At 31.4% G+C, this 12,194-nt stretch overlaps 1 protein-coding gene across 2 annotated transcripts in view; it reads right to left on the bottom strand.

Moving 5' to 3' along the window:
- The window catches only part of LOC409546 (lachesin), a 47,734-nt gene that overhangs the window by 30,793 nt on the left and 4,747 nt on the right, over positions 1-12,194 (bottom strand). Inside the window, exons 1-3 of one of the 2 annotated variants that reach the window (XM_026439404.1) lie at positions 11,664-12,136; positions 11,011-11,221; positions 10,546-10,673 (exon numbers count right to left, since the gene is read on the bottom strand). In XM_026439404.1, coding sequence (XP_026295189.1) covers positions 10,546-10,673; positions 11,011-11,221; positions 11,664-11,801 — 477 coding nt within the window. In that variant the 5' untranslated portion in view covers positions 11,802-12,136. Of the gene's footprint in view, positions 1-10,545; positions 10,674-11,010; positions 11,222-11,663; positions 12,137-12,194 lie in introns of those variants that run through there. The other variant, XM_016917174.2, reaches the window with a different exon arrangement.

The raw sequence follows: 12,194 nt of genomic DNA, 5'->3' as shown, positions 1-12,194 counted from the left end.
CCGGATGAACGGTCGATAAATGACTGATATCTTAATCTCTTAATGCTACGTAATATGTAATATGCAGGGCGAGCACCCTATAACTTGATGACTTTAAATGCAGGCCATATCTGGTCAGACCACATAATATTATGTACAGAGTTAATATACAGGAGTTAGTATACGGAGACGAGATAAATAGGAAATGTAAGGAATTAAATTTCTAGAACAACAACAATGGTTGTTATTATTTTTTAATTGATGAAACACTTTTGCTTATAAAAAAGAATTTACGAAATATTGATATATAAAAATTATTGAGATAATTTTTAACCATAGAATTATAAAAATCACTATAACATTTATATTAGAATTGAAATAGAATTTGTCGAAAATGAAGTTATTTCTCTCTATCGACGTCTTGTTCCATCAAATTATTTATAATTTGAAAAATAAGTTTGAATAAACTTATTTTTACATACCAAGATTTGTTCTAGAATATCTAAAAGTCTCTAGAATATCTAAAAGTTTCTAGAATATCTAAAAGTCTCTAGAATATCTAGAAGTCTCTAGAATATTACTTTTTATCTCATGAATAGAAGTAATTAACTCATAATCTTATTTTTCCATAAATATATTTCGAGTTGAATCGCAGAATAATGCATCGCAATGATTTATTAATCAATAAGAAGAAAAATTCTGTCAAAAAGAAATCTGTCCAAGAATACGAATGAGATTCGGATATCCGTCGATCCGTCGAACCCGCACGATTTTTTCCGAATCTGCCCGATTCTTCCCGAACTCGCCCGAATACGAAATACCCGCATACTCGTGAAATTTTCCAATTCTCAACCAAGAATGTTTACAAAACGAATTCCGGATATATAAGAATCAATATATTTAAACTTACGACGACCTCAAAATTTATCTTATATCGTTTTAAATGTAGTCGTATATACCTCTTCCTCTCGATCGAACGTGTTAATTTCTCTCGAGAAAGAGAGGGTTTTAGTTTCAGAAGGAGGATTTATGGATCAAAGTGGTATTGAGAAGAATGAAGAGTGAAATTTTGAACGTTGGGTGTGCACACATATGCGCATGGGCCACTTTTGATCCCGGCACATTGATCACATTCTCTGGAGGCCTACTCGCGTTCGTAGTATGCGATCCATGGATTCTCTGGATGTTTATAAACGCCAATAACACCGAAGAATTTAATGGGAATCGCTTCAACAATTTCGATCTCGATTCGTTTTCATCAGTTTATAGAAAATTAAAAGGATGGTTAACGGAATGAAATCTGAGAGCGAAAAAGTTCATGGAATTATCTAACAAGTGGAGGATTCATTGGTAATACGATGAAATGCTATTCTAGAGAATATTGCGAAGCGCTATCGTACATATCTACGTGTAATGAAATATCAAATCCAATACTCGACAGAGTACTCGACAAGTATATATATATATATATATATATATATATTCGCACAAAATTATTACAAATTACGTATATATTTTTAATTCTTTCTTGCCTCTATAAAATATAATTTTCTCCGTTTTTAATTATTAATTTTGCATAAAAATCAAGATTTTTTTACTCTCGATTCGCACGATCATTTTCAAAATGCTATTTTTTTTTATTACTCTTTCTGTTTGCCTAATAATCTTTCTTTTAATTTTAAACTCATATTAAAAAAAAAGCGTCATATCTTTCTGAATTCTTTATCCTTCTTCATCTTGTGCAACTAACTCTTAATAATGTTCCATACCAAGTTTAATAATTCACTTTCTTGCTCGAATTGACCGTTTTTTTCAACAGTTCATTATGAAACTTATGAAACTTTTAACAATTCATTAAGAAATTTTTTAATTTTCACAGATATTCCTACAAGTACCGGCGGTAACATTTTAGTTATCTATTTTTCATTAATATCTACTTTATATCGAATTACTTGAAATTTCAAATAAAATCGATTATTGTAAACAAAATTTAATAAAAAAGAAATTTTCCGTAACACGCGCATAATTTTCCATTTCAATTTGCAACAGAAATATCGTTGATTATGAAAAAATGATTTTCCAAGTTTAAAAAAATGTAAAATTTTTTCAAAAAAAAAAATACAAAATTTCGTTGTGTAAAGTGTTGCGTTGGAAAAAATTTAATTTTGCCTTATGAGATTCGAAGTCCACGATTTTTTTTTAAAAATTGAATCAAGAGCAAGGGTTGTGAAAATAAAGCCGACGGTAACGTTTTAAGAGATATTAGTGAGAATAATCCACGACAAACAGAAAGAGAGAGGAATAGCGTTTCGAGCAAAGGAATTTAACCATTATTTCTTGTTTGACGCGGAAAGGAAAGGAAAATGAACGAATAAAGTTCCGTGCGAGTTGAGCAACGTACAAGAGAGGGCTTATAGGTGTGAAGGATATTAGTTATTTTGTTGCTTTTCAAAAAATAAATAGATTTTCTTAAAAACTGATTCTTACCATACAATTATTAAAAATTTCACGTTAAACTTCCATCTCTCCAATTGAATTTCAGAATATTAGAAATTATCCTGCACATCGACATAACACCCTCAAATCCAATATTTCTTCTTATTTATTACCATTTCAACGCTCATACTTTTTTTAACACCATTATTAATTTTCCATTTTCGAAATTTTATTCATCCATTTATTTATATATAAATATTCGAGAAAGGATTATTCTTTCTTTAATTTTACCGAATTTAAAATTAATTTTATAGTCAGAAAAGGTTACAATAAAGGAATGCCACGGGTGTAAAAATTGGGAACGAGTGAAAAGCTCTTCGAAATTTACGCTTGGTAATCGATACGGCTCAATTAGAGCCGCGACTTTGTATTTTGAGAAAATACAAAGCGGATAGAAAAAGGGGCGGATGGTTCGAATAAATATATCGCATCCCGGTGGAGGGTGAATTGCCTCTGGTGGTGATATACCAATGGACGTTTCGCGCTGTACATAGGCCAGGTCAGTTATCCAAGTTTTATTGAATCAGGAATTCTGTTTAGCGCGAAACGGAGATACATACTCTGGCTTCTTTCGGAATATACGAGTAACTCTCTTCGGGAATCATCTTCGATATCTTACATTATCCCCCTCGAAGCGAAAGATATTAAATCGAAACAATATCATAAATTCTTTCTTAAATGCTTTCAATCCCTCTTTCTCTTCCTTCTTTGCCGACGATTTTCCACGATAAAAATTAAACCGAGACTTGAGACTTCTTCCAAATTTGTAACTTTACAATTCAAGTGTATAAACGCCTGATAATATTAAGATATGCGTATGGAAGAACGATTCTAGAAGCTAGGGGAAAAAAAAGTAACTACGAAAATGCGATTCTTATTCGCTGCGATCAATTTATGTTGGACGAAGCGAGACAGGAAGAGGGTTTGACGGTGGTGTAACGAAGATGCGTGAAGTTCGATCGCTCGTAACTCGGTCGGTAAATTTTTCGTTTAAATTTTTCGTGCCTTTGTTTTGCCCCTTTAGAATCGATCTTGTCTGCCTATGCGAATGTAATATTAATATCCTGTATATTTAAATTTCATTTCTGAAGTTTCGTGTGTTTATCAAAACACGAATTTCCATAAATATTCTGTGTTCTCTCGGAGAACGGATATTTATGAGCGAGTAAGAATATTCTCATTGTAAAGAGGAAGACGTTATCCATGCTGATCCAAAATGAAAGGCGTTACACCGATCTGAGAAACACTGTACGTGTATATATATATATATATATATGTAACGTGAAGTTTTGGGATGAACATGAGGCAAATATGCTTTGAAGTATATGTACACGTAAATACATTTTCGCTCGAGTGAGATGCAGTCAAAAATAGCGGGGGGGAGAGAAAAAGATATTGAGAAAAGATATTTGTTGAATATTAAAACTTTGTATAACGATAAATATATAATATCGTTATGAGAAAAGGATTATTTTTTTAAGAAATGACGAGTAATAAATATAATATAATTTGTTTTTTTTTTTTTTTTAGAAAATTCAAATGAGCAATAACTTTTTACATTTTTCTTTTGTACTGCATTTTTTTCAATCAAATTCAAATGAAGTTGGTATTAATGAATTTTTTTTTTTTAACAACAGGAGTATTCATTTCTTTTTTTCGAAATAATCCAAACACTTGGCATTTCGTTATAATTAATTGAAATTTACAATAGATCAATTTACTTTGCGTTTGACAAAAATACTTTTTTTTGTATCCTTCAATTCTAATTACGCGAGGAAATAACACGTTTTTTTCGAAATAAAATTCGTCAAAAGATTAAATATCATTTGTTTCGTCCAAAATTGTAATTTTGGATTGAATTTCTTTTTTTCAGCGATGAATGATGTTATTTTATGATCGAATATTGAAATAATTTTATTGTTTAAATATTGATGTAATACGGGTATAATTGAATATTAGTGCCATCATGCGCCGCCACATTTCAAGTCCTTGATGATGAATATTATATATTAATTTTCACGAAACATTCGTATTCGAGCGAAAATAAACTATATACCGCGCTTTTTTTCTTTCTTTCTTTCTTTCTTTCGTATTTTTTTTCATATTTTCAAAATTAACACAATTAAATTTATTTTATTTTAAAGCAGTAACGATAATATCGCGTAAAATTAATTTTAATTAAATTAAAAATTAACCCTCCATCGATCCGAGTTATAATAAAAACTTTTACAAAATCAATAAAACATTAAAATTATATCGGGTCAATTTCAACTTCAAATATTGTCCCTCCTCCTCCTAAAAAATATACCAAGAAAAAGTTATAAGAAAAAAGAAAAGAAGAAACGAGATATCTAGACAGAATTATGTTTAATTAACAAGAGAACCAAGCGAAAAGTAACAAAATTAGAAACGGAAATAAGAGAGGGATCAGTTTTAAGGGGATTAAGTAGAGCAGTTCGTGTAAAAGTTCGACAAAGTAGCCGATGAAGGGAAAATTGCAATAATAATCGAAGAAGCTATTTTCATACCAATAACGAAATTTGCAAAATTTCGTTTCAAGATAAGTGTAAAATTTATTTACTTTTTTGCATAATATTGGATGGAAAGGTTTCCAATAATATAATTTTGATATGTATCAAAAATAATTGAATATTTAAAAGTGACTTTGTATACACAATCATATGCAGAAACAAAATTTGAAACACTTCTATTTCATTTATAACAAATGTGCAAATTAAATAAATGGGACACAAAAAAAAATATATATAAAAATTGGTATACAAAAATATATCGATTAAGACAATTGAAATTATTTTCATTTTAAAACAATTATTTATAAACTTAATAAGTAAGCCTCGATTTATAATTTTGTAACAAAAAATTCGAATGTAATTCGAAATCTAGATATAGTTTTGATATATTTTTCAAGAGATTTAGAATTATTGAACTGGAAACATTTTAACCAAATTGTTACAATCCATAAGGAAATACATTTTTATTCCATCCACCCATTTTGCTTATAAAAATAATAAATAAATAATACAAACTTACAAGCAAAACAGAAACTCTTTATAATAATAATAATCACTTTTTCACAAATATCTCGAAACCTAAAATCGAATCGTATACTGAATCGAGAAGAAGCCCCTTTTCGAGATAATTGCCAAAAAACAAGAAAGAACGAAAAGAAAGAAAGAAAAAAAAATTAATCCGATCGTTCTCCATGGTCACCCTCGGTCGTCCACGGTGAGTGAATCTCGAAAAAGAAACTTCCGTTGAAAACCTGCCTCAAGGGTGATCGAAGGAGAAAATAACAAAAGGATGAGCCGGGGTAAGAAGTAAAAATGGACGAAGGATGGCGAAGTTGCAGCAGACAAAAAAAAAAAAAAAAAAAAAGAAGAACTGTTACCAAAGAACTTGGAATGGAAGCAGAGACAGAGAAATAGAGAGAGAAAGAGGAATAGGACAAGGAAAAAGAATGGAAAAAGTTTTCTTTTTATCGATTAATTGATTCATTGCCTTATTAAATAGAATAGGAACGATATCGAGCCGGGAAATAATAAAAGGGAGGAAACTAGTTCCGGCGCCGAGGGAAACAACCGGAAAGGTTCTTGAAGCAAGTTGATGAGCTGAACGTACCAGGAGATGCAAAATACGAGAAACACATCGGTGTTTATAACAAAGTACTTTTATTTCTTGTTTTTGTGACTTTTTCTTTTTTTTTTTTTTTAAACGATTTACTCCACAAAGCAAAGTTGTTTTCCACTCGTTTTATTATTCGCGATAAATATAATGCAAATTAATTATTAATTTCGATTATGCTGTATAGAAAGGTTTTGTTTTTAATTAAAAATATATTCATCAATATTCTTTCATTCTTGGTAAGTAAGAGCTAATTAGAGAAATTGATTTTGCTATTTAAGAGTAATATTTCTTCATCGATTCGAAATCTAACACGATATTTATTAACAAAAATATTCAGACTTTTGTCGCGTGTAAAAAAATTAAAAAAAAAGAAAATTTTCTAAATAAATACGAAATGAATATTGTTATATTTCATTTTCGAAAAGAGTTAATTTTTATTACTGTTTTTCTTCTTTTTACCAAGCATTTTAATCATATATACTTGATAGATTCGTTTCAGAAAAATTCAGAAGGAAAAATATCATAAACACAAACACTACATGTACAAATTATACAACAGGAAACACGTCAACACGCACTCACGCGACTAATCCTATCGTAAACTTCTCTAAACCAAACTTCCAAAACTCAAAATCCCTTCTCTCAAACATTTTCACCACACCTCGAAACAGCTATTACAATCACGAATTTTGAGTACAACACTGTTCTGTTGCTGCTTCTATGCGAGCTATTCTATGGGGTTAAACTTCATTTAGGAAGCACAAAATTTTTATTACTTTCTAATAAGTAAAATCTAATCTGAAAAATTTTTAAAAAATCAAATTTAAGTATTTCGTATTAATTCTGGAATTATTCGTGCAAAAAGAAGATTTAGATAATGTTTCAATGTCAGAAATATAGGTTTCAATTTAAAAATTGCAAACTTATTCTTTGTGTCATTTTTTCAAAGTGAAATAAATAATAACACAACCGTATAATTTTTATTCGAAAACATTTTTCAACATAATTTTTTCAAGATATCTCCCCTCTCAAGAGATTAAAATATGAAACTCCCTCTATGTATTCTATAAAGTTTAAATATAAACCAATGTTGATCTAAATTTACCCACGTGCAAGAAGGGATTTCTTACATGTAAGATCAAGATAAAAGTAGAACAGCCCTCGAATATATCGTACATGTAAAATAGATCTAATATAAATTTAATTATAAATTAATCTTACTTGGAAGATATCTATTTCCTGTCATTAACAGAATTATCGAGCAAAGTCTGACGACTGGAAAAGAAGCAGAAAAAGTAGTAGACACATAATTATTGGAACAACAAGAGTTAAAGAATGCTTGATTAAACGCTTATGCCTCCAAGAATTGCAATAGTATTAAATTCATATCAATTTTTCACACGAATTAACAAAAATTATTGCTAATGTTACATAGAATTTTGTTTGTTAATGTGCATCAATACTTGACAGTAATTTATCTATCCTAGTATCTGATATTTAAAAATGTATAAACCAGTGAATTAATATACTAATATATTAGTATATTATCTTAGAATATTTTGAATTTCATGAGGTAAGAAAATATAAGAAATGAAAGAAACAAGGATAAATATATTGGGTAATGCAACTATTATTGTACCTCTTCGTGATTTTTAGGGGTCAGTAATTTCGTTCAAAGATTCTTTTGCATTTTATTTTCGCAAATATAATCAAACTCTAGCTATAGATCGAGGTTGAAATATTTCAAGTCCAACAAGATCCATTAGAAAATAGCTTTTTGACTAGTGCACTTGTTATACGCTTTGAATGTCGGCTATGTATTTATTGGAAATAAATGGTTGCATGCTTACACACATATAATCGCAGATATATACGTATTTTCTTTTTTTTGGAAATACCTGGAAAACTATAAAAGATCAAGTTATAAAAATATAAAGTCTCAATCTAAATGATGTCTTTAAAAATATATATCAACAAAGTAATTGGAATTACTTCTAATTATCATGAATATTAAGTATAGTGATTTTCGTGAAATTTTAATAGATACAATGGCAATCATTTTTTAAAAATTGTTCAAAATCTTGTCCTATTTCCATTCAAATCCATACTTAAAAATCATCAAAATAAAATACCAATATATCAAATAAACACTTTTAATACAATAATTTTCAATCAAAATTAAAAATTATATCTTTCCTTTATAAAAATTTCGTGTAATATTAAAACGAAATCCAATATCTTCTTACTTAAAATCCAGAGAAAATAAAATGATCGGAAAATTAACGATGACAAAGATGCATAACAGAGGACAGAGAACGTACTAATACCAATACTTGTACAGCAAGGAAAGTAAATAAATACGCACAACGAGGAATTAAAATTAAAAAAAAAAAACATTGCAAAAAATATCAAGGAGAGAAAAAGAGAGAAGAGGAGAAGGGAAGAAGAAGCGAGATCACCACGAGTGTGCGGTGTGCAGCAGATGTTGACACACGGCATGTATACATATACGTGTGCGCAACGAGAGAGCTGATACACCCCCAGAAGCAGCTTGTTTAAAGGAGGAGGCGAGATAAATAAGGGAGAGGAGGAGGAGGAGCGGTGGCAAGTGGAACGAGAGGACGGAGGGGACAAAGAAGGGACTGTAAAGTCGATAGAGCAGAGAACATCGGTAGGGAATAGGAGGAGGTAGAATGAAGACACGCAGATGAGGGAGGGGGGAGAGAACAATACTATGAAACGAAAGAGAAGAGAAGAGAAGAGGAGAGGAGAGGGAATATGATATGGAGAGACGATGGAAAAATTGCGTGTAGCAAGGATAGAGCGCGATAGCGGTCGTGTATTCTGTTGCAGGGAAGGTGACGGAGATAATGGGCACGAGGAAGAGGAGAACGAGAGTAAAAATGAGTGAAAGACAGTGGAAAAGCCTGCGAATTGTAAAGACAGGCGCGGTGGTATACACAAAGAGCAGGCTGCCGGAGAGAGCTGACACACTCTTAAGAAGGATGGACGGGGAAGACAATGCGACGCGTGTGGGAGAAAGATGGAAGAATGTACACATGGTGGGCGAGAGAGAGAGAAGAGAAGGAGAGGGAGAACTGGAGGAAGTTCAAGAGATAGATGAAGAATAGAAGGAAAGAAGAGGAGAGAGGGAGAGAGAAAGTCAGATGGAATTGTTAAAAAGGATATAGAAAGGACTGGAAACAAAGGAGGGAGTGTATGCAAAGGATTTGGAAGAGGAGAAAAAATTGGAAAAAAACGGAGGAGAATGAGAAAAAGACAAAGGGGAAAAATATTGAGAGGAGAACGAGAGTAGGAATGAGTAAGATAGTTTAATTTATTGCCTCGAGCGGGGTCTCTATTCTAAGATACGAGTTGTTACAGTCAAGGGTATGGAAGTTGATTAAGAGGGAGGATCAGGTAATGAAATGAATAATAAAAAAGGCTGCCGCTAAGTGAATATCAATGATACAAAATGGTTGGATTGTCGGAGAGAAAGAATCCGTTCCGTTAATTGAACACTACTTTGATTCGGTGTACATTCGACAAACTAAGTCTAAAAAAAACTTTTCCGCAAAAGTGGGCTCCGAAAGACAATGGGGGACGGTGGTGAAAAAGGAGTTTTCGGGAATATGAGCGCAATCAAAATTCAGCGTGAGCGTAAATTTGTAAAGACACGAACGAGCGAAATCGTTCTGTATGCCGTGGTGTGCACCGACTGCTTCTTCGGGAAATAATTGAATAATTCATTTCATAAACTACAATTTGAATAATTTCCCCCTATTCGTACAATTCGCCTCACCTCGTTCGTAATATACGTCTAAAAAGGATACTTGTTACCGCAAGTGGGGGAAAATTAAAAAATTAAAATCAAGAAGAATGAAAATAGTAGTACAAAAGGAAAAAAAAAAAAAAAAAAAAACGTAAAAGCGAACAAAAAATTAACCTTATTCGGTAATTTCTTCAAATATTCCTTTTAACCTAGTTAAAGGAATATTATATAATCAAGTACCCGATATGACTACTCATAACTATAGCAGCTAACCCTCAAGAACAATGTTCCCCTAACTTAACGTGGAAAATTCTATTTTTTCTCTCTCTTTCTCTCTGCTTTTTATTCCATTAATGCTTCAACGTGACTCGAAGAGTCTTTTATATCAAATAGATCAAGTAGAATTTATTGAATTTTTATCTATATTAACGTTAGAATTGATAATCGATTTAATTTTTAACTAGATATCATCAAACTTATATACCTATACGAAAATGGATCCTTGTTTTTGGTTCAAGATTAAAGTTACGATTATAATGTTTATCAAATATCAAATAATATTTGATTCTCTTTCTTCCCATAATATATACGAAAGAGCATAAAATAATTTGCATGCACACATTTCACAGATGCATATATTGATATATCAATACCTCCTGATCATGGGTCCAATAAATGGCAGTCGGTGGTTCAGGACTGTGACGTACCACGCAAGTGAGATTCATCGTGCTGTCCTTGTCTATGAACATTTCTGGTTCCCCAACGATCGACGTTATAGGCTCTGCAAAATAAAAAAAAAAAAAAACACATAAATGAGAACGTATCGATGAATAATAATCAGTATTTTTTTTTAAAAATGAAAAGAAATAAAATGGAAAAAAAAAGCATATACATCCATCACGTTGTTCTTTATTACAACCAGATTCACGTAATAATGAAGGTAAGCAGTCGAGTAAAGAATTATTTAAAAAGAATTTTAATATAAAGTTAAAATGGTTGTGCATACGTATGGAAAATAACAAGTTTATAGTTGGATTATCTGAAATAAAATTAACAGACAACGAAATAAAAGGAAAAAAAAAATTTAAATAAAGAGTAAAAGAAGATTCCGAACTAACCGACAACAGAAAGATGCATAGAATGACCAATTGGTGGTGTTGTTGACACTTGACATTCGTAGGTGCCAGAATCACGACGCTGTGGATATTTCACTTGAAGCGTCCAGTCTTCGGTTCTAGGGAAATGTGACGCCACGAATCGTTGGTCGGATGTGTACGTTTCAACACCAACGGTCAAAAGATGAATATCCCTATGCCTTACCCATGAAACCTGAATATAGATAAATGTAAAAGAGATTAGAACGAATAAACTGTTTTAACATAATGTTTTAACATTAAATCAATCGCATATACTATATATATATATATATTAAATATTGAAGCAACCATCGGCGTGCAATTTTGCGTGCGAAACTATTTAAAGTTGAAATCAAACTCATATTTAACTATCAATATGCATGAATAATTGGAAATTGATTCTATCTCTGATATCCAATAAATGGTACCACGTTTAAATAATAATCTCTTTGGCTGTCGAAATGTATAGCTTGTATAAATGTATAGCTTATTGTATACCAATTATTTCTCGATTCTTCCATGCATCGACGTTTGTTTTTATTTAACATCGGTTAATACAACATTTCCATATTAATTCGAACGCAGCAAAGAGGGAGAAGGAAGAAAAGCTAAACAACAATAGAGATTTATTGTACCGTGTTTTTCTTCCGTGTTATTATTATGTTTAAAAAAAAATCGTGAAACGTATCTTCTGATTTCTCTTGATAATTTTCACTCGACACGTAAAAACTGCTCGATGCGGATTCTACGTCGATGATACGCATGTATATCATTTGTACATATTACACAGCACCGCAAGAAATGTGATGTTGCCAGGACAACGGCAGCATAGATAATTGTAATTAATGCTCCTGTAACGCGTTCTGATATGTTCGCAAACATCAATTTGCATCGGTTGGACACACCGATTGTTGTCGACTAAATAATTATTAACGTTATCCGTTGAGTGACAAACTTTTTGCCTGTTGGGTCACATTTACGCGATGCACATACGTTGGTGGCGATCACACACATGTATATATATAACGTGTACAGAATAATTCGCATGAAACCTTACAAATCATTTTTTCTAAGGAAATCATGGAATCATGGAATTCTTTTTCTATGTCTGTTTCAATGATACAAGAAGATTAATTATTCGAGATGCAAAACATTTCTCTGTGAAT

This window comes from Apis mellifera, linkage group LG1 (assembly GCF_003254395.2).
Source record: "Apis mellifera strain DH4 linkage group LG1, Amel_HAv3.1, whole genome shotgun sequence".
NCBI lineage: Eukaryota > Metazoa > Arthropoda > Insecta > Hymenoptera > Apidae > Apis > Apis mellifera.
Note: the sequence above shows the minus strand (reverse complement) of the source record. Positions and strands in the feature narration are given on the sequence as shown.